Genomic DNA, 23639 nt, shown 5'->3' on the forward strand with positions numbered 1-23639 from the left:
TTTCAGTCACATTCCAGAGAATGTTTTTCCATCAATCTGGCCTTTCTGCATTAAAAATCCAGAGAGTTTTTGCATTTTTCGCAAATTGCAAAAATCCTACCTTGGCACAAATGGCTGTGGCCTATACCATTGGAAAGAGCTTAATCCACCAATCGCAAGAGTATAAAGGTTTGCAATGTGTGACTGACAGATCCAAATTTATTCACTGTTTTTTCAAAGTGGTTTTATTATTTATAGCGCCACCTAGTATTTTTTTTACTGCCCATTTTTATATACAGATGGTTTATACTGTACTTTACACACCATAAACAGTATTCTGGTTGAAGCTGGCAAATTTGGCAGCATTTGGTCAGTCCAACGGGGTTATTATCTGGGTTGTTTAGGCTGAATGGGCTAAAATAGATGCTCGGCCACTTTTTCTCTAAATCATTTTGTTCTCATGTGCAAGACGCTAAATCTAATACATACGAGGTCTGTCCAAAAAGTAACGGACCTTTTTATTTTTTTCAAAAACTATATGGATTTGAATCACGTGTGATTGCATCAGCCAAGCTGGAACCTTCGTGCGCATGCGTGAGTTTTCCACGCCTGTCGGTTGCGTCATTCGCCTGTGGGCAGGCTTTGAGTGAGCACTGGTCCACCCCTCCTGTCGGATTTCTTTTGTCTGAGAACTTGCTGAGAGGCTGCTGCTTTGCTCCATGAAATTTTTTTCAGAAACTGTTAGAGACAGGCAGTTGGAAACCATTCGATAGATTCAGTTGGATATCGGTGAAGATTCTGTCGGCGTCACGCAGATTATGGACTGTTAAAACCTTTTTAAAGACGGCCCACAGTGGCGGAGGGTGCGCGGCGCGCCGAGCGGCCATTCGACAGGCTGGATCAACCAGATCATTTCTAAACTGAACGCTGTGTTGATCCGGGACATCATGTGACTACCACAGAAATGGCACAGAGCTGGACATAGCACTTTTGCGGCACATTCCACTGTTACAGGAGATTTTGTAATGAAAGACGTGCGGAGGATTTCGCGCGTCGGCACGAAGCAGCTCAGGACGCGCAGCAAAAAAAAAAAAAACACCTCCATGTTGGAAACCATTCAGAAGATTCAGACGGCTTTCGATGGCTTTTCAGTCGAGTGGGTATCCGAGAAATTGTGTAACAGCTGGACATGCCCCAACATGTCCTGTGAGACTTCCAAGATGGAGGTGTTTTTTTGCTGCGCCTGAAGTATACACAAAGACCAATTCCTATCCTGCAGAGCCACCTGATTTGTCTCATCACCACTCCTTAAAAAAAAAATCTGGATCCGCCCCTGGATCTGGTTGTACTGGCCCATTTATTTTTGATTAATCTTAGTGACAAATATAGAGACACAAGGTGAAAAAATAGCGTCAGTGATGGAGATAAAGTCTTCAAAATTAAAAAACAAACAAACACAAACCCTCCTGAAGTCTAATTTTGTGAGGGAGTATCCCCCCCCCCCCCCCCCCCCCCCCCCCCCCGCCATCATGCAATGAGCTTATAACGAGGCCCACTGCAGTTCTGTAGCCTTTCTTCTCTCAGCAGTCTTCACTCTGCACCATGGTAAAGAGGAAGGTACACAAACTGGACCAGGACTTGCTGCAGTACTCATCTGCCAGCTTCCTGTTGTCACCCTGACAGGCTGTGGCAGCTCCAGAGGAAGGTGCCGCAGTACTTCTCTGCACATTGCTGAGTCTGAAATGAGCTTCTGTGGGAGCTTTTCTGCACACAGCCGGTCTGATCACCACTCCGCTCTTCTGGCACAGATTCCGCTTCTTCAGCGCTTGAGCAACTTGCTTCCAGTAAAGTCTGACATTGGAAGCATACTGAGGACAGACAGACGGTCTGCCGGCGAACTGACAGCCAAAGCTCCTGTCTGCCTGCTTACAGGAGATGTCAAGCGTGAGGAGGTCCTCGCCTGTGGCCGCCCACGTGCACTCTGCCTTATCTTTGGCGATCAGGTTCCCCTTGTTGTTCTGAGGTGATGTGGGCTGCCGGGCCTCCGTCAGGCTGGCTCCGCCCCTGTCCTGGCCTCTGTTCGTTCTTCTTCTCTTCTGTTCGTGAACTTTCTGACAGCTGCTGAGGATCAGGTACTGCGAGACACAAACCAGGACCAGCAGGACAGTGACGTTGGTGAGGAGAGCCATGACACCAGCGCTGCTTCCAAACACTCTGAGGGAAGAATAATCCGGGTTTAGATCTCAGAACTGTCACAATCATCTACACTTTTAGAAGGAAGCTGTTAGTTTTATTCCAGAGACATGAACACAGTATTCTAGCCCAAAACACCACATACAGTACAGCTGGAAGGACACAAACCTCAATCCTGGAATTTTGGATTTGAATTAACATCATTAGAAAATGTCACCTGTTTTCTTACAAGTCAAGTCTGGGAGAATGCATGGGTGCCGTGCGTCCCAACATCCAATATGACCAAACCCACCTGGGTCCTGGATGGCAATCACCCGGACAGATAACCGGTCCATGCCCACCTCTCAAAAGTAGTCATCTATCTGCTGCCGTTCATTTGACACAAAGTCAGTCCAGCAATGAACAGGGATCCTCTGAAGCAAACTGGTACCAAAGACACCTACTGTATTTACTCTATTGCTCCGTGATCCTGCAATTTTTGTGAAGAGGGTTGTTTATTGACGATGGTTTGCGTGTGTGTGCATGCATGCATACTGTACACAGTATGCATGCATGCATACTGTACACAGTGCGGCCTTATGATACGTACGGACATGTGTACTGCATGCAAGAGAAGCAGCGCAGACTCGAAACAAATGTTTTCCTGCATGCAGTAGCTGCTACATAATTACAAAAAAATGGCTGCATGCAAAAGTTGCTACTTGGCAGTGTTCAAGCCAAAAGTCATAAAAGAAGTGGATGGGAAGGGGAAGCACCATGCTGCTCGGATTTTCCTAGTGGATAGGAAATGCATCTGGGAGTGGTGTAGGAACAAGGACAAGCTTGGTGGGGGGGAGGACATTGAAGAGAAGCTGATAGAATTGTTCCAGGGAAGGAGAATGGCAGGCATCCGTGTAACAGTGAAGGGTCTGAAATATGAGGCACTGCAGCTGCATAAGCAACTTGCAAACCAGAACTTCAGAACCCCGAATGGCTGGTATTTGAAGTTTGTGGAATGACCTAACATATCAAGCTGACGATGCACTCATGTTGCTCAACACTCGAAAGAACTGACGGATAACAAGGTGGACAAATTTCTGAAGTATGTCTTGAGAATGCACAACATACACAAATATGACACCAATACGATTGGGAATATGGACGAAACACCAGTTTGGTTTGTCGTGGCAATGAGGTAGGACTGTTTCATTTTCATTTTACTCTGTTCTCTCAGGAATTCACAATTTTGCTACATGCAATGTGCCAAAAAATATCGGGGCGGGAGCATTTAATAGGGTGGGGGCCTTTAATGGAATAAATATGGTAGTTGTCACCTTAGGTGATTGGTCCAAGTTTCACAACCACAAAGTGAGCCAGACTTGGATCTTTGTTCTTCTGCAAAGACGTCAGCATTGCAAACACCTCTGTTCAGCAACCTCATGACTCCATCAGCTCTTCTCACGCATCTTTCAAAGACGGAGAACCCAGAGGCACAAATGTCACTGCAGAAATGTCTGGACAAGTTCTTTCTTTTCTTACAATACGCCAAATTCACATATCATTATTCTGTATATTTCACTGTAGCAGAATCACAGCCACAATATATTTCACTTGTTGACTGTTTTTCATGGTATATGTACTGCATACTCCACAGAAATATAAATGTGACACAAGCTAAGTTCATTCAGATCAAGATGCTGATTAAGCAGCATGATTATTGCACACATGTGCATTGGACTGGTCACACGTGCAGTTCTAATTGGACAACACAACATCACAGATGTCACAGGTCACATGTGGAGCGTCCACACTGGTTGCACACTTCCTAAAAATCCTTATTAAAGATATTAAAGGAAATTAAAAGATATTAAAGGAAAACCTTCAATATCTTTAAAAAAGCAGACTGCATTTTTATAGCATACCCATAAAAATGATGGTTACTTAAATAATGAAGCTACAAATAACAAATATTTTCATTATTGATTTAACTGTTTTTGATAATATAATTTAGTCTATAAAGGGGTCACAAATATGAAATGTGTGATTGTTTCAAAGAGGAAAACATATTATATTTTACCATTAGAGAAGGTCTAACGGTGAATGCTCAAAGGGTTTGATATGCAAATTACTTTAGTGATTAATTCTCTTAGAAAACTGTCATGTGTAGCTGATTATTTGCCACAAAATAAGGAATTATCTTAATAACGAATTACTGAGGTAAATTTATGGAGTAGAAATATCAAATCATTTTGCTTCAGCTTGCCAAATGTTAATTTTGTGCTTTTGTCTTTTTTGAGACTGCAAATTTTATGTTTAAATTTATTTATTTATTTAGTCCTTTTTTAGCCTTATTTTTTTCTATTACATTTAAATTGAATGCATTTTGCTTTTGCATTTCACCTCTTGCGTTTTTTTGGGGGGGGAGATGTTGACATTTTATGCAGCTTTTGTTGATCTTCTAAACACTATTCATTTATATTCTGTACACCATTTACAGTGTAGTATTACCTAAAAATACTATTAAGTCACTCTGTTTTTAAGTATCGTTTTTAATAGAATATCAGAAAATTGTGTAAATGGACAAGAAAAATAAGTCTTCTGTCTTCTGTGTTTTTATATATATATATATATATATATATATATATATATATATATATATATATATATATATATATATATATATATATATATATATATACACACGAGGGTAGGCTGAAAAGTTCTAAGGCTCCCCATGAAGGAGTAATGCATTAACTGCATTATAGTGAGCCTTAGAACTTTTCATTTCAGCCTACCCTCGTATATATATACATATATATATATATATATATATATATATATATATATATATATATATATATATATATATATATATATATATATATAAAATTTATTTATTTTTTTCTACACAACATATTCTCTGTCATGATACAACACATGGTGTAGAAAATCTGTTTCTACTTTTGCCAGACACACAATGTGGAAAAAAAATAAATAAATAAAAACGATGTGGAAAAAGCAATAGCGCAGGACCATGATAGGAATTTGAATTATGATATGAAATATGAGCCATATTAAAGTTTCAATCCAAACATAAAACAGAATAATGCTGGGGAAAGTTTCCTGTAGGTGTGGTAAAGTAGCGGCTCAGAAGTGACATATGAAGTGAACAAGGCAAGACAAACAGCAGAATACAACCAAACTCATGGCATCAATGCAGGTTTTAATCAACTCACCTGATGTTTTCAGAGTTCACTGCACTTTAATGTGCTGATGTGAGAGCTGAGGGTTGGTGCTGCTGCAGACTCGGCCCTCCTGGTCAGTGATTGGAGGGCTGGTGCTGAATTCACATCAGTGATCAAGCAATCAAAGGGATATTTTGAGAAAAATTACAGACACAGCACCGTGAAATGATCTTATTAATATTTATAGATTATATGTGATTCCTGCTTGCATTTATAGATATCAGCATTGTGACTTGGCAATATATGAAATATTGATGTGTGTCTCTGTGCAATTTATCTTTTCATATTTGAGAATAAAATGAATGAAAGGAAATCAGCAAATTAGTGTGGAAAGATAATTTAAAAAAAATGCCACATAATCACTCCTTTTTAATACACTTTTTTAAATAACAACTGAAATATCTTTTTCCACCTCTCAGTGCAGATACTTATAACGAGATACGAGGAGGCTCGTATTAATTTCACTGTGCTACAACTATTGACTAAAAATGCAAATAACCCGGAATTTTTAACGCTCTTATCAATGAGCCATCTGTTGGTTCCAGTGTGCCAGAACAAAACGGACCTAAAATGTATTGAACTGATCCAGATGTCTGTACAGGATGAATCTGCACTGGACCTAAACTGAGACAATAGTGACATCTACCGGCCAACTTCAATAGTGCAGGTAGGACTTCCAGCATAAAATGACTAGATTTGACTATTACTCCTCCAAAATAAAAATAAGAGTAAAAAAAAAAAACAAACAAACAAAAACAACGACAATAATAATAATAATAATAATAATAATAATAATAATAATAAAATGATTAATCACGTATGTCATTTTTTCATGATAAACGAGCAAGAAAGCAGACTCATAAAGGTTGAAATCAGGTTTATTTCTCCATTTTTTAAAAATGGCAAAAATAGATATACAGAAGGAAGAGATTTTATAATACAGTATATAGTAAATGTGTATATACTCATGAATGCATGGACATTCCACTTGCTTGTTCTGTGCTTGAGCCTGGATTGAAGGATATACTATCTTCCTTCACCCACAGAGGGCGCTACAGTTCCACCGCTGACTGACCAACTGCTGACTTTTCCAACGGCCACTTGTTCAGACGTACGTCCTTCCAAATTAGAAACCTGTGAATTGAACAAGAGAAATGCATAACACTAGTTTTATTTTTGCATTAGTCATAAAACAACTTTAAGCGATGTGTGACAATGGCAAAAATAAACAACAAAAGCGGTTAGCCTCCATCTTAGACTGGAAAAGCATGATCTCCACTTGCGTAACACTTGGACTCTGAGTGGCGGTGTTTTGTTTCACTGATTATTTGGATTAAGCATCCGCTACGCATCCGAGTTACGCTTTCACCTTTATCGGAACCCAATTATTCAATTTTTTCAGGCATTTTTCAACATGGGCCCTATTTTTACCCTACGTGCTGGCAAAACAGGGTTATGTAATTGGTCCTGTTTCCTCCAGAATCTGGACATAGGCACTGACACTTAACGGGCCTCAGGGTCTATGTAGGACTTCTTGGTTGGACCTTCATTTTTGGAGAGGCTTGGACAAAGTTGAAGGTCAACAAAAAACATATTTTCTGCTATATCTTTGCATCTAATAGGGACAGAGTGATGATCTAAAGTTTATATTGATCAGCAAAATATTTGTGCTTGATTGGTATCAGTGGTGTCATGGTGAAGTCACACGAAAGTGATAAAGGGAAGTCATGTTAGTTCAAAGCATGTAGGGTTTGCCTTTCATAGACTATTTAGATTAGGTTATCAACACAGGCCACTGCTCGTCTTCATCTAGTCTTCTAGTTCTACTCCAACTGATGAAGAACTGATGAAGCTTTTCTGCATGAAAAGCGAAACATTTCCAAGAAACTAAATAGGTCCAGTTGAACTGACTCAGCCTACTTGGTTACCATACACGAATGACTGAGAATTGCCACAGATAGCTGTATTTTTTTTTTTTTTTTTTTTTTTTAGATGTTTTTCAGTTCAACTTTCCACTTGGGACAAAAAGGTTAAGACCCTCAAGGGCTAAATTATGTGTATACAATGCAGGCCTCATAGGAAATTAGCTGATAAGAAGTGGTCACAAAACATGGTCCAGGTGCTCACCTTCCTGGCTAATTCCTAAACCAGGCAATGAAGTAGGCACAGATGCCTTGCAGTGATCTCCAGCAGTACTGCTGAGCCATCTTCTTGGCATTGCTCTCCTCAGCTGTTGCTGTCGGCTGGGGACTGGATCCTTGTGTGCTCTGTGCTCCTGAGGAAACTTGACTGGACACTGATGAGGTCACTGATTCAGGCCTCGTAGGTGCTGGTCTGATTTCGGACTTTGCTGGCAGTCTTGATCTCATCCTTGAAGCCTCCAGCTTCGTCCGGGAAAAGGAAGCTGACGAGAAAACCATCTGGGATTCATCAGTTGCTTTTTTGCACATTTGAGGCTTGATCATCCTCAGCCCCAGGCAGGCATTGTGGAGTTTTCTTAGACTCCACATCATCTGGACAAAGTAGTGACGAGGATTTTTGTTGTAGGAGCGGCAAGCACTGGGCTTCCCCATGTAGTCACACCAGTATGAGCGACTGTTGCTCTGACATGAGAGCCGAAGCCTCGTGATTTGCTCCTGACCGGTGATAATCATGGTGCACAAATCCTTGGCTTTGGTTTTGAACTTGACGGGATCATCCCGGATGCTCTGTGTCCTGTTTCTGTTGCTCTGAGCCTCAGCCAGACAAAAGCAGCAGCAGGCAGACAAGAGCAGCAGAGTGCCACCCTGAGTCCACATGGTCCCACCAAGATGCTCAATTCAAGTGGACAAGAAAGAGACTGCAGAAAGACATAGTCCCTCCTGCTATTTATTGGTTTAACGGAGAAAGAAGGTATTTAGCGTATAAAAGCAGCTAAAAGAAGGTTACGCGTGTCACGCAGGAGGCAGAGAAGAACATCAGTCGAGAGCGACGACCACATCTGAAGAAACCAAGTGTGCGGTTGACGTTGTTGCTCACATCTAACCAGAGGTTATGTAACGAGAGTAAATACTATAGCACACAAGGAAATTCCTCAGTAATTACAGTTACTGCACTTCATACAGCAATTAACAAAAACAGTCTGATGCTGGAGGGTGAAACAAGTCGGGAAAATGTGATGGGTTTGTTAAAAAACGTCAATTTAAAAGAAATTGGTATGTCTCAGACTCATGCGAGAGAGTTGGTCGAGTGCTTAAAGTTCAGAATTATGGCTCAAAACACGTATATATAAATTCCTTTCCAAAGTAAACACAATCACGCTGTACATCCAGGAAAGCAAACAAACAGGAACAGGGTATAATGCTGCTTTCAGAACCCCTGGAAGCTCGGAAAGGCCCCATATAAAAAAAAATCCCTAATTACGGAAATTACCTCGCAGACAAATATGGAAAAAGTATTTAACCTATCACAGAAGATTTAGACTAAAGTAATTTTTGGGGGGGATAAATGAAATCGTCATAGACATTTTCAACATTAGTAACACTGTTGTCTCACTCGTCATAAATGTGACTGCCATGGCAGTGACGTCATCTTGGATACCTCAGGTTGTTCAATTTCCTTACAAGTTTTTGAGCAAAAATTCCAGTCCAACTGAGCGTTCAAGGCATTTGTAGGATTTCACGCGGACATCTCATGCCAAATAATGTAGAAACACTCAACAAAACTGAAAAAAAAAAACATTAACTTTATTGTGTGAGACTCCTAAAGAAAAAAAAAAAAGCAAAACGTCAAATCTTTCACTCAAAGATTTATTTGTTTAGCGGATTGTTTAGTCACAGTTTGTTACTGGTGCGCTAAATGATATGAAAGTACAAAATTGCATGAAACAATTAGACTAAAAACATACTGCAGTTTATGAGTACTTCAATAATAACGAACAAAATTGTAGTGGTGGTGACTTAAAGGGTTAACAAATTAAAAGGATGTACACATTTAAAGATATGTAATATTACTGCTTACTTCTTGAATATGCTTTCAACTTTTATACCCCCGTCACACATAACTGGAATCATGCAGAATGGTGTAAGATTTATGAATTGACGCACATCCGAAAAGTGTCGAATTTCAGTTCCAAAACGTTCTGACAGCCATCTGCGGAAGTCGCTACAGTTGGTCAAAATCATCCGGCGGTCCTGAGTGTGATGCACATGTTCTAAACCCTCTGGGCACCGTCGAGATGGGACACCTATCCATGTACAGTCTGAGGATCATCTGACTGCAATTGACATATTCTGATGGCGGCAAAATGAGATCTGAAATGAACTGAGTGCATATGAGGGAACCTCGAGATGGATCTCACATGGCAAAGCCTGCCGGTATGACCTGCACGTCCACCACCCTGGCGCGCAAAGGAACTGCTGAAATGTATGTGGCACACTTCATCACAATAATAAATATGAATTATTATCATGTACAGTGAATGTGAACAGCGGCTATCAAACCGAAAGCACTGTGCACTACTGTGCGCACGCCAACGCAAATGTGAAAAGGCTGTTATATCCACAATAGACCTTATAGTACAGATATTTGTCCATTCCTTCCCATGGATGACTTAAATAATGTGAACTATTGTCTCCATCATATCTCTATATAACACGGGCAGCTGTGCCTCTCCATGGTGCGCAGTAATGCGTCATTGCACCAATCTCACTCTGTAATACAATATATGATCACCTTCTAACTCTGTAGGAGATATGACGTGGGACTGTTGTGTCAGGCCGTTACACCATTAAAAAACATGAATCTCTCCTCCAACAGTGGTCCAGGAGTGTTTCACAACGTGGACATGGACGTGGAGCAGAAACCGGGGGTTGTGGTTAAAATCCTCTCACCCAAAATAAAAAAATAAATCCCATGTGATAATCTAACCATTGCAGTGTCCAGAGTTGAGTTGTGCTCTTGAAGTGAGCAAAAAAGAAAAAAAATTAAAGTTCGCTGGAAATGCTCTGTCTGACACAGGGGACAGCATGGCACACTGCCACTTTCAGCGAAGCTGTCCAGTGGCACTAAGCATATATGCACGCACACACACACACACACACACACACACACACACACACACACACACACACACACACACACACACACACACACACACACACACACACACACACACATAGAGCTGAGTGATAATTGCAGAGCGCACGTGGGCCACGCACACGCACAAATCCTAATGGCAGTTTAGTCATTTAGTCACTTGAAATGTCTGAAATGAAAAGCACAAAGCCAATTCATAGCAAGATTACATTAATGAATCTAAAACATGGTGCAATATTTATTAAAGAATTGCAAATGCTGTCAGTGTTGATTAAGTTGTTTTGTTTTGTTTTACAGTTAATCTCTTACCTGCTCATTAGTTATTAATAGTTATTAAGTGTTTTATAAACCCAATATCCAAATAATCTGGAAGTCTAGTTGTTTTTAAATATTGCATTATACATAAATTAAACAACAAAATTCTCATGTTATTTGTATATTCACAGTAAGGGCCCCTTCACACATAGCGCAATTTTGGTCGATGTGCGCACAAAGCGCGTATGAAGCAGGAATTGGGTGCAAAACATGTAAAATTGTAGCTGCCTCCAACGCCTTGTACACCTGTTGCTACAATTATTTGCGCACACCAGCAGCTGAAAGACAGCGTGTGCGCTGTGAGAGCCCATTGAACCCTCTTGCAGCAGATGGCAGCCAAATTCCAGCTGACATGCACAAACATCTAACACCGCTCATTTTGCAATTAGAAAATGTGTGGCCATTTGCACTATCATCACGAAAACAGTCAGCAGACAATCACTGTCGAGCTGGATGTGAAATTTGTGTGCTCCACGAGTGTGGAGTTGCAAAAAGCCACACATGTGGCGCACACGTCTCACACATGTGCACGTGTGTGGCAAGAGACATCTGTCATGCCGGGGGTGGGGGGGCACTTGCATTAAATGCTTATATGTATGTACAGATCTGATCACATGGGAGCCAGGCAGTGAGGTCACACACACGGGGGAGTAGCCTGTCAGCTGATCACAGCACAGTAACAGTTGGATGATGGCTCAGTGCACACATTGCAAATACAGACACCACCACCGCCGACATAATATAGAGAGTGTAGAGAGTGACACGCTGGTCTGGGTGCTGAACAGACAAGGGGGACGTGTCTGCTCACAGCCGCTGCTGCTGTAAAGATCTCTGCTCTCTGACGTCCCCGCTGGAGGAGACGCTCCGTGGACATGAACTTACAACATTCCTCTGTGAGCCACGTGTCTCTGCCTGCTGTCCTCATGTGGAAATATATAAAACATCCTTTGCATTTGCACTGGGCTGCAGTGGCTGGAAACAGTGCACCTCGTTCATGTCTTTGTTGATTTCAGGCATTTTTCTGCACAGCTTACAGGCTAGTAATGGTAGTATAGTGGAAAGGTTTCTGTCTGGTAATCAGAGGTGGTGGGTTCAAATCCCATGAGTGACTTTTTTTTAAACCAGGATTATTTAACCAAGGGGTGCTGTATTGCGTCCCCTTTTATGTATTATTTATATCAACCCCGTGATGTTTACTAATTATTCAGCTGGTTTTTATTTTATTGTTCTCCATATTAGCGGCATGATGTGGTGCAGCTGCTCGCACTGTGTTCCTGCTCAAAAGATACTGTCACATGCACGAACTGTCACATCAGGATTGTGCATGCCTGCCGTCAGCTCAATATTTGCGTGGTTCCCTCATACAAGCTGTTTCGCCCTGAGTTGTACTTATTCGTACCATGTGTGAAGGGGCCCCTATGGCCGCCTGACAGCAGTCTGTGTCATCTAAACTGTTGTCTACATGCGCTTTGGATGCCATCATGCAGGTGTGGACAAGGCGACAAATTATTTTAACCCCTACCACCCGCCTCATTTTGGCTTGTCAGTATCTCACAAATAAAAAGTGAAATTTCCCATTGATGGGATATACAGGCTTAGAAGAGGTTAAAACACTGCGCATCTGAAATAGATTTTATTACTCGTGCTGAGAAGAATGCTATGAAATAATCACAAGAAAACATTTCTTCAGGGGTTAGATTCAGCAAGTCATGCTAGCTTTTAGCTATGTTAGCTAAAACGGTATGGTACTGTACTTTTATCAGATTTCAGTTAGTATTTTATTGTAGCTGTCAAACTAACGGTGCATCACCTACACAAGAATGAATTTTTACCCTAAAATGTGTTACTCTGTTGCTTCACAGACTTTAACATGTTAGAAAACATAATAAAGGTCTTTCTCAGAACTGTTTTGAACCATTACACTCAACTGTCCCATATACAAGCTTATTTAGACATAAGAATGAGTTAACGTGTGGTTGGTGTTTACTCGTCTGAGAAAACCTCGTAAGTAAACTGAAGGAAGGACATAATTATCTGGCTTCAAAATAGCTGAGCAGTAAACTGATGTTTCATCAAGAATGTGTAGCTTGTGTTACATTCTTAAGATGCTTGTGTTACATTTATGCATGACCAATGTGCTATATTACCCCGTCAAAGATTACTGTTATTTCTACCTGGTTCTTTTTATGTAAAATTCTGCCTCTTACCAAAAACCAAACCAATGTATTCCTCATTTTGAGTTTATTCAAGGTCACGTTAGAAACCAGGCCTGGGATCCTCACAGACAGTGTCCATCATCAAAAAAAAAAAAAAAAAATGAGGTGGGCTTCATAGATAATTGGCAAAGCTTCTGGGGAAAACCTGGTCTTGTTAGGAGAGATGGCATCCATCCCACTTTGGATGGAGCAGCTTTCATTTCTAGAAATCTGGCCAATTTTCTTAAATCCTCCAAACCGTGACTATCCAGGGTTGGGACCAGGAAGCAGAGTTGTAGTCTTACACACCTCTCTGCAGCTTCTCTCCCCCTGCCATCCCCTCATATCACATTTATCTAATAGATTACAATTTGTTCATGTAAATGGGGAATCTTCTTCACAGACTAAGGTTAATTATGGAGTTCCACAAGGTTCTGTGCTAGGACCAATTTTATTCACTTTATACATGTTTCCCTTAGGCAGTATTATTAGACGGCATTGCTTAAATTTTCATTGTTACGCAGATGATACCCAGCTTTATCTATCCATGAAGCCAGAGGACACACACCAATTAGCTAAACTGCAGGATTGTCTTACAGACATAAAGACATGGATGACCTCTAATTTCCTGCTTTTAAACTCAGATAAAACTGAAGTTATTGTACTTGGCCCCACAAATCTTAGAAACATGGTGTCTAACCAGATCCTTACTCTGGGTGGCATTACCCTGACCTCTAGTAATACTGTGAGAAATCTTGGAGTCATTTTTGATCAGGATATGTCATTCAATGCGCATATTAAACAAATATGTAGGACTGCTTTTTTGCATTTGCGCAGTATCTCTAAAATTAGAAAGGTCTTGTCTCAGAGTGATGCTGAAAAACTAATTCATGCATTTATTTCCTCTAGGCTGGACTATTGTAATTCATTATTATCAGGTTGTCCTAAAAGTTCCCTGAAAAGCCTTCAGTTAATTCAAAATGCTGCAGCTAGAGTACTGACGGGGACTAGAAGGAGAGAACATATCTCACCCATATTGGCCTCTCTTCATTGGCTTCCTGTTAATTCTAGAATAGAATTTAAAATTCTTCTTCTTACTTATAAGGTTTTGAATAATCAGGTCCCATCTTATCTTAGGGACCTCATAGTACCATATCACCCCAATAGAGCGCTTCGCTCTCAGACTGCAGGCTTACTTGTAGTTCCTAGGGTTTGTAAGAGTAGAATGGGAGGCAGAGCCTTCAGCTTTCAGGCTCCTCTCCTGTGGAACCAGCTCCCAATTCAGATCAGGGAGACAGACACCCTCTCTACTTTTAAGATTAGGCTTAAAACTTTCCTTTTTGCTAAAGCTTATAGTTAGGGCTGGATCAGGTGACCCTGAACCATCCCTTAGTTATGCTGCTATAGACTTAGACTGCTGGGGGGTTCCCATGATGCACTGAGTGTTTCTTTCTCTTTTTGCTCTGTATGCACCACTCTGCATTTAATCATTAGTGATTAATCTCTGCTCCCCTCCACAGCATCTTTTTCCTGGTTCTCTCCTTCAGCCCCAACCAGTCCCAGCAGAAGACTGCCCCTCCCTGAGCCTGGTTCTGCTGGAGGTTTCTTCCTGTTAAAAGGGAGTTTTTCCTTCCCACTGTCGCCAAGTGCTTGCTCACAGGGGGTCGTTTTGACCGTTGGGGTTTTTCCGTAATTATTGTATGGCCTTGCCTTACAATATAAAGCGCCTTGGGGCAACTGTTTGTTGTGATTTGGCGCTATATAAATAAAATTGATTTGATTTGATTTGATTTAAATCACTCCAGAGGTGTTATCAGGCTACATAAAGTGTTTTCAGTTTTAGAAGTGCTTATTTCTCGCTAGCTTTTACATAAAGAAGCTGAAAGGCACGAATGTTTATATAAATGATCACCTTACGAAGACTAATGAAAACATCGCCAGGAAAGCCAGGCTTCTTAGAAAACGGTAAAATTCATTCAGTCAGGGATACAAATTGTAAGGTTTTCATCAAACTAAAGGATGCACCTGAAAATGCCAGAGGTCTTTGCATCAGAAATTTGAGTCAGTTAGAACACTTTGAATGAGGATGTTTCACCCATTGTAAAGGGATCCATTGTAATCTTGGAAAATTCTGTACTATGTTTAGCTTCACATTGTGAAGTCAGACTTTACTTAACTGCATTTTTAAACGGTGGATTACATTTCTTGTATGATGGCAACTGAGTTTTCTAAATTCACTCTTGCACAGGAGCTCAATACCAAAATTTCTGATGACACTGAACACAAACTCCATAACATTGAAAATAATATTGATCCAGATTCTTTCTTTCTTAAAAATAGAAATCATCATTGTAATTATTTTACTGAGGAACAATTCAGGCAACATTCCTTCACAAATGGGGCATTCTCTATTATGCATTTTAATAGCAGAAGCCTTCCTATGAACTTTTCCACTGTTTGAAAATTGCTAACAAATATTTTTCAGTTATCGCAGTTACTGAGACGTGGTTAAGAGACGAGTATGTTGATTCTGTCCAGCTGGAGGGTTAAGATTTTTTTTTTGCTACAAATAGGGCAAAAAGGTGGGGTGGTGGTGTGGCTCTTTACATCAGATCTAATCACTACTGTGAAATCGTTCCAGATATATAATTTTCCTTGGATGGTGTTATGGAATGTGTTACTGTGGAGATTGTTAGTGAAAAATCAAAAAACATAATTATAAGTTGTATTTACAGAGTTCCCAGATCGAATGTTAACATTTTTGTGGAGAAAATGACTGAAATATACAACTCAATTAAAACCAATAAGCTTTTATTTGTTTGTGGAGACTTTAACATAGATTTTCTAAATCCACATGGCCATATACAAATAGCTGAATTTTTTGATTCTTTGTTCTGTATGGGATTATATCCAGCGATAACACACACAACCAGGATTACGACGAATACATTGATGTTTATTGAAAACATATTGACAAATGTTATTGTGACCACTTGCCGGTGTTTGTTGTTTACAATTCTTTAGTTGATAAAGTTGATCATATTGACACTTCAAATTTCAAAAGAAAAATAACTGAGGAATCTATGGCCAATCTTAGAACACAGTTATTACACCAAGACTGGCATGGCATCTATATTGAAGACAATGAACAATCATATCAATCATTTATTTCCATTATTTCCAAGTTGTATGATAAACATTGCCCACTTGTGTTAAATGCTGGTCACAAGCAAAATACTGACAAACCTTGGATCATTAAGGGACTGCTGAATGCATGTAAAAATATATTTTTTTTTGTATAAGCAATTTTTAAAGCTTAGAACAATTGAGGCTGAGAGTAAATACAAGGCATATAAAAACAAGCTAACCAACATCATGCGATCTTGTAAAAGCCAGTATTATAATAATTTATTGGAAAAAATAAAACATTAGGGGCACTTGGAAGCTTTTAAATTAAATAATAAATAAGAGAAGAGGCGTTAAAGAATATCCTGCCATTTTCTACACAAGTACCGGTAATAAGGTTGTTAAGGAAAATAAAGATATAGCAGATCACTTTAATGATTATTTTGTAAATGTGGGTCAAAATTTAGCTGATTCAATTGTATCTTCTGGAGTGTGCTCTTTGGATTACAGTAAGACAAATAATAAAATTCAGGATTCAATGTTCATGAAAGAAACTGATGAATACGAAATAATTGACATTGTTCGGAAGCTCAAGGGAAAAAAATCAACTGACAGCGATAACTTTGATATGTTTTTGATTAAAAACATTATTGATTGTATTGTTAAACCTTTCAAGTATATTTGTAACTTATCACTAATGACTGGGAAATTTCCTTCCAGAATGAAGTGATACCACTGCTTAAAACTGGTGACAGACATGTCTTTTCAAATTACAGGCCAATCTCACTCCTCCCACAATTTTCCAAAATCCTGGAAAAGGTATTTTTAAAGAGGTTAAATGATTCCATAAATAAACATCACATACTTAGCGAACAGCAATATGGTTTCAGAAAAAATCACGCTACTTCACTGGCTGTGATTGATTTTGCTGAACAGATTACAAATGCAATTGAAAATAAGCAATATACTGTCGGGGTCTTTTTTGATTTATGGAAAGCATTTGACACTATAGACCATACTATGCTATTTAAGCAACAGGTATCAGTGTGTACATATTGGTGGGACAGATTCTGAGCTCATGAAAATCACTTGTGGGGTGCCCCAGGGTTCAGTTCTGGGGCCATTGTTGTTTCTTCTGTACATTAATGACATATGTTCAGTTTCCAAGTCCATTAGTTGTATTTTGTTTGCAGATGATACAATGGCGTTTTGTAGTGGGGATCACTTGGGACAGACCTTGGACATGATGGAGAAGGAGCTACAGAAGTTTAAACAATGGTTTGAGTCAAACAAATTATCACTCCACTATGGTAAAACAAAGTGTATCATATTTGGAAACAAGTCCAGGAGTTCCTGCAGAAATTTATTATTAAATGATATTGAAATTGAAACTGTAACTGATACAAAATTTCTTGGCATTGTTATTGATGATAAACTGTGTTGGGAAAGTGTAGGAACACGGACCCACAACAGGGGGCGCAAATGAACGGACAATGGAGTAGGTCAAATAACAACGTTTTACTGTTGTGAATGTGCACAACGAATACAACCAATCACAGAAATGGACAACAGTCAATTCTCAAAAGTGTCGTGTGGGCAGGCTCGAAGATAGGAGACACCTCTCCAAGGTAAGACCGGAACCACACGGCTTCCTCCGCCACAGGACCCCGGGAATACTGGAGCCGCCAAGTCCCGAACTCCCAGGTGGCCACTGCCTCCGCGTGTCGGACCTGGTACTGCTGGCGAGGAAACAAAGTACAGTCAGATGGGGGCGCGTTTGCACCCAGGACTCCGAACAGCAGGAAAGTTACCTCCACCTCTCGTTGGAACAGTAATCCAAACAACTAGCTCAATCCAAAAAAAAGATACACTCAATACGTCAATACGTTACCTCTCCGGTAAAAAACGATCTCGGCAATGAGGTGGAGGTGCCGTCCTGCTGATATACCCCACTGATGATTGCCGTCAGCTGTCTCAGGTGATGGGTGTCAGCTGTCACCGAGGCTGCTCCCGTGAGGCGGCGGCGCCCTCTGGTGCCTGGAGCCCGCACTCCAGGCAGGGCGCCCTCTGGTGGTGGTGGGCCAGCAGTACCTCCTCTTCAGCGGCCCACACAACACTGTGCTGGAAAACGCATATTAATTTTGTTAAATCTAAAATGTCAAAAGCCATTGCAATTTTGCATAAAGCATGAGATTTCATTTCCCAACACTCATGAACTATTTTATATCATTCATTACTCGTTTTTCAGTAATTCAGTATTTTTGTTGCAAAAGAAAGCTATAAGAATTATTTGTAACAAATCATACTGCGAGCCAACAAATCCATTGTTTGCTTGTTTACATATTCTGGAACGTGGTTGACTACATTACAATACAAATTATGTATAAAGTTAAAAATAAACTCCTGCCACAACATGTCCAGGATCTGTTTAAACTGAGGGACTCCAGTTATAATTTGAGAGGAATTTTATTTTTTTGAGAAATTGAAGATCCGAACTACTGCAAAGAGTCACTGTTAAAGGGGTTAACACCTGGAACAACTGCCCTGACAACATTAAAGTACTTAGTACTTTGGTGGGCTTTAGGAGGCATTACAAGAATTATAAAATTTCTTGTTATAATTGAATACTTGGGTTTATTGTTTTTGTTATTGCCTCTGGGATTGTGGGTTGTGTGACAGTGTTTGTCTGGTAGTATTCTGAAAATTGTGTTTATGGTTGCATGCTTGTATAAATGTGTGTATATAATTTTTATTTTAGTATAAGGGGTGGGCATTTATAAGCTTTGTTTCTGCCCTCACCCTTTCGGCCACACAGGATCTTTGTAAAGTTGTTTTGTTATGAGTTTTTGTTTTGAGTTTTTTGTTGTCGAACTGTGTGCCGAATAAAATTCATTCGTTCATTCATTCATTCATTCATAATATATCACAAACATGTTATATTTACACATAATTGAAGCAGTTTTGGAGCGACAGAGAGAGACCAGCTGGTGACGTCATGGCGCCGCTCTACCGGGATTGAAGACAGATTTGCATTATTCATAGCATAAAAATATGAAACAAAATATGACTTTTTAACCTCTTAAAATACCTTTTAAAGTAGGTCAAGGTTAACCATCTTTGAACTTGTCCAAGTTCTCTGTCCAAAGAATGTTCCCTGTGAATTTGAAGACTCTGGCAGTAATAGGACCGGACTTATGCTGAGCACAGACAGACAGACAGACGGACGCAAAGCCTTCGCAATGCCTAATGGCCATATTTTGATGGCCTCGGGTAATAAAATACTAAATACCATAAAATGTGCTCCTTACACTGTAGCTAGTTGCAGCCACTAATCAGATCAGACAGACACCCTCTCTACTTTTAAGATTAGGCTTAAAACTTTCCTTTTTGCTAAAGCTTATAGTTAGGGCTGGATCAGGTGACCCTGAACCATCCCTTAGTTATGCTGCTATAGACTTAGACTGCTGGGGGGTTCCCATGATGGAGTGTTTCTTTCTCTTTTTGCTCTGTATGCACCACTCTGCATTTAATCATTAGTGATTGATCTCTGCTCTCTTCCACAGCGTATCTTTTTCCTGGTTCTCTCCTTCAGCCCTAACCAGTCCCAGCAGAAGACTGCCCCTCCCTGAGCCTGGTTCTGCTGAAGGTTTCTTCCTGTTAAAAGGGAGTTTTTCCTTCCCACTGTCGCCAAGTGCTTGCTCACAGGGGGTTGTTTTGACCGTTGGGGTTTTACATAATTATTGTATGGCCTTGCCTTACAATATAAAGCGCCTTGGGGCAACTGTTTGTTGTGATTTGGCGCTATATAAATCAAATTGATTTGATTTGATTTTGATTTGATCTTGTGAAAGGCCCCTAAAATGAGTCATACAACACTTTTTATAACTTGTGGGTGTTAACATGGGTGTGGTTTAGTCTCATATTTCTAATGTTACTGGCTCTCACCAACAGGGGAGCTCTCCCTGTATCTGAAAACTAAAACTAAAACTTAACATATTTCTCAGAACTTCCAAACAAATAACACAAATACTTAATAGCTAACATAAAACAAAGAATTAGCACAGATATTATCTAACATTACTTTATGCTCTATATAAAGATTATACTGTCTGATTATACTTATATATATGACCAAATTTTACTTCGTAAACTCACATTTTTACCCCTTTGGAAGACATTCCATTAACTTGTTTTGATTTTTTTTTTTTTTTTGCCAACTACATATGTGAAGCCAAATCCTACTGTTCTAAAATGTTTTATGACCCCTTTGAAAGAAAAAGACAACAAATTTCAACACAACTGGAATGAATGAGAGTCAAAGGGAAATAAACTGAATTTTAATATTTATTCACAATTTATACACTCTCACCAGCACATTTAAATAAACTTTTTCTTCACTAGCTTCAATAGATGAGCGTCACATTTCTGACAACATCCATCCATCTATTTAGCTATTTGAAGCACTTTATAAATCAGAATTCCCACAAAACTGGTCACATCCAGTAGAGAATAGAATTTATGATGGTCCCATTAGTGAACACAGATAGTTAAAAAAAAAAAAAAAAAAATCAATTATTTATTGAAACTGAGATAATTGAAAAGATGCCAATTCATAAACAGGAAATAGTTGCACCATTATCCAAGAAAGCCATGAATATGCTAGAATATGGTGAAAAATGCTTTTTCCCTCATGGTGTCGAAAATATAAACAAAATAATTAAACTTTTGTACCATAAAAGTCACTTGCTATTGGAAAAAATTTACAATTGCGGGTGTGTATACACACCAAACTCAAACCAGCATTTTATTCAATTTTTACAATAGAAATAAATACAGTAGCGGTTACATTGGGGAGATAAGGGTCAAGTGGATAAAGCAGTGGGCTTATGACCAGAGGAGCCTTGATTCAAATCCCTATCTGGCTGGAAATCCCCAAGGGACCTTTGGGTAAGGTCTTTAATACCAAAGTTCCTCCCGGTGCAGTTGAGTGCTTTGGAGCACGCTAACACTGGTCTATGGGTGAATGTGAGGCATCACTGTAAAGTGCTGTGACCATGAAATTTACCATTTAACCTGCTATTGTAATAATTATTAGGAAAATGATTGTTATCCGACAAATTAATTAATTAGCTGCATGATTGCATCCACTGTTGTAATAAATATTTCAGTAGTGAAGGTGGTTATTACTGTAGCACCTGCAGCAAGTGTTACATGATTTTTGGTGATTTTCTTTGTTTTTGTTTGGGGGTTGGGGGTGTTAACTGACTTGATTTTGATAAAACTAGACCAAAATATAAAATAAATGGAAAAAAAATCCATTTATGTCTCAAAGACAGGAATGCACTTATTTTACCACAATAACAAATTTTCACTTGTTTCAACACTAAATTAGATTTTTAGTAATTTCTTACATGAAACATGTTAATTAATTGACTATTGCTGTATTTGGAAAGTGACCTCACAACACGTAAATAAAAACATAAGCATTTTTTCAGTGTGTAACAAAAACAAATCTGCAAACTGTAACTGTGAACAGATTGTCTAATTTTTCACCATCTTTGTCTAATTGTACAAATAAACAAATGCCTGCAAATGTAGAGGGCCGCTGGATGAGGTCATCTCAATGGCTCAACCAAGGTCAAAGTTCAGCAGCCATGAAACATTTACAAAAAAAAGCTCCCAAATACATTCACTCATTCCATAGTTTTAAAAAACATAAAAAGAATAAGGAGGCTGACTAAAAACCTGAGAGCTATGGTTAAAACAAAGATTTGTCTTGAGGAAATAATTAATCTATGAAAGCAAAATAATCTGTCAAATTAGTGAACTCAACATATTATCTTACACTTTTAATCTCGTAATCATATAAAATTCTGACATATTTGTCAAAGAATTGTTAAGCAATTACACTTTTAATAATTTGTTTTAAAGAGAAAATCCACCCAAACTGCACATACCATTACAAAAACCTAACTTATCGACACCACTGACTGTTAACACAAAAGGGAGACGAGTGAGGGAAGCCACCAAGACACCCCTAGCAACTCTGAAGGAGGTGCAAGCTTCAGTGGCTGTGACTGGAGAGACTTATCACAGCTTCATTGTAGAAAGAAATACAGAAGGATGTAATAAAATATGGGTGTCTTGGTGGCTTGTATCCTTCCTGCACCTTTTTTTTTTTTGAGGATTTACTAAAGAATATCACATTGTTTTGATTTATGCGGTTGGTTTAAATGAACTGTGATATTCAGTAATTTGGAAATGTTCTTCTCTCCATTCCTCCCTGACTTGTCAAATGAACCCTTGCTGGGAAAATCATAGATTTAGATTTGTTTTGTTAAAGGGGGTGCAGATGGATGCACTGCGATAATCTGAGTTGATTTTTAAAAATTTAATTCAGAAATTGTTTACATGATGAGATTACAGGACATAATAATTAAAAAATAATAATTATCAAAAATGTGCACTCCTTGTGAACATTAATTATGTACAAAAAAATGATATGCTTTTTAACATAAGCACCTGTGAGGGTGGATTTTCCATTTGAGATGTTTGGGATCCAACATCTGTTCGAAAGGCAGATAATCTTCTCCATTGTAGACTAAACTGTCAAAGATGGAAACCTCTACCTGTCTTTTCAGAATATTGTAAACATTAAAAACAAAAATCTTGTTAAATTTCCTTCTATAATTCATAAAAATATGCCCAGGAGCAACCTGCTTCTGTATTTTCTTTCAGTCCGTTCTCAGTCTTTGTGTTTACTGCACTTAAAAAGGATATTGCTGAACAAAACTCTCACATTTTACCATGTGCGCCACATGGTCATGTTGAAGGTGACACATCCATTTTAAGTGCAGGATTAAAAAGTTTTCTGTAGCAGCTCATCAAGTCCTTCAGGCAATCGTTTCCAAAAACACACAACGGGGGAAAAGAAAACATGAAGATGTGTCGTGCCCTCTCGCCGAATAAATGTTCACTTTGTGCCAGAAGAAATGTAAACGCAGATATGGCAGTCCATTAGAAAAAGATGCAGGACGCGCTTGGCTCAGATTGTACGAAGAATGATGTCGCGTGTCCTGCAGGTGGAGTTTCTGGGAGGAATGGGGATTGTGGAGGTCACGGCTGTGTACAGGCTGAGGTCATCCTCCATGAATGGGTTTGCTGATCGTTGAGGGCAACAACACCCAAAAGAATCCGTGTGTTCTTCTTCGGAAAAGTGGCTTTTCATGAAACAAGGCACATGAAAAAAGTAGAAAACATGATGCTATGATTAGCAAAGACAAAATGCACCCAATGACTTTAGCACTGCTTTACAAACAAATACCATATTTTCCAGACTTTAAGTTGGGTTGTTATTTTTTAACCCCCCCTTTCTTTTTTACTACTTTCGGAGGTCCTGGGACTTATACTCCAGTGCGACTTATATACTGAAAAAAAAACAAAACGTGGGTGTACCCCACCTCATATATATATATATATATATATATATATATATATATGACAATGTAAAATTGTAGATATTTTTGTGTAA

The 23639-nt window shown here is 39.2% G+C and overlaps 3 protein-coding genes across 10 annotated transcripts in view; all 3 read right to left on the minus strand.

Annotated features, from left to right (window-relative positions):
- Positions 1-1508: 1508 nt before the first annotated feature.
- Positions 1509-2250, minus strand: fgfbp1a (fibroblast growth factor binding protein 1a). Its single transcript, XM_034181825.1, has one exon. The coding sequence runs from the start codon at positions 2166-2168 to the stop codon at positions 1560-1562; it is 609 nt and encodes a 202-aa protein (XP_034037716.1). The 5' UTR covers positions 2169-2250; the 3' UTR covers positions 1509-1559.
- Positions 2251-6374: 4124 nt separating this feature from the next.
- fgfbp2a (fibroblast growth factor binding protein 2a) lies at positions 6375-8194 on the minus strand. Its single transcript, XM_034182283.1, has 2 exons — positions 7524-8194; positions 6375-6530 (listed from the first exon to the last, which is right to left on the minus strand). The coding sequence occupies exon 1, from the start codon at positions 8192-8194 to the stop codon at positions 7532-7534; it is 663 nt and encodes a 220-aa protein (XP_034038174.1). The 3' UTR covers positions 6375-6530; positions 7524-7531.
- A 13293-nt stretch (positions 8195-21487) lies between these two features.
- The window catches only part of prom1a (prominin 1a), a 252412-nt gene continuing 250260 nt past the window's right edge, over positions 21488-23639 (minus strand). For all 8 annotated transcript variants that reach the window (XM_034182040.1, XM_034182049.1, XM_034182045.1 and 5 more), the window contains one exon: positions 21488-23328. The gene's annotated coding sequence lies outside the window, so the exon portion shown is untranslated. The remainder of the gene's footprint in view (positions 23329-23639) is intronic.

The sequence above is a fragment of the Thalassophryne amazonica genome, chromosome 11 (assembly GCF_902500255.1).
Source record: "Thalassophryne amazonica chromosome 11, fThaAma1.1, whole genome shotgun sequence".
NCBI lineage: Eukaryota > Metazoa > Chordata > Actinopteri > Batrachoidiformes > Batrachoididae > Thalassophryne > Thalassophryne amazonica.

What these genes read in the sequence shown, in the direction of transcription:
- fgfbp1a (XM_034181825.1), bottom strand. Translation starts at nt 2,168, where the DNA reads ATGGCTCTCCTCACCAACGTCACTGTCCTGCTGGTCCTGGTTTGTGTC.
- fgfbp2a (XM_034182283.1), bottom strand. Translation starts at nt 8,194, where the DNA reads ATGTGGACTCAGGGTGGCACTCTGCTGCTCTTGTCTGCCTGCTGCTGC.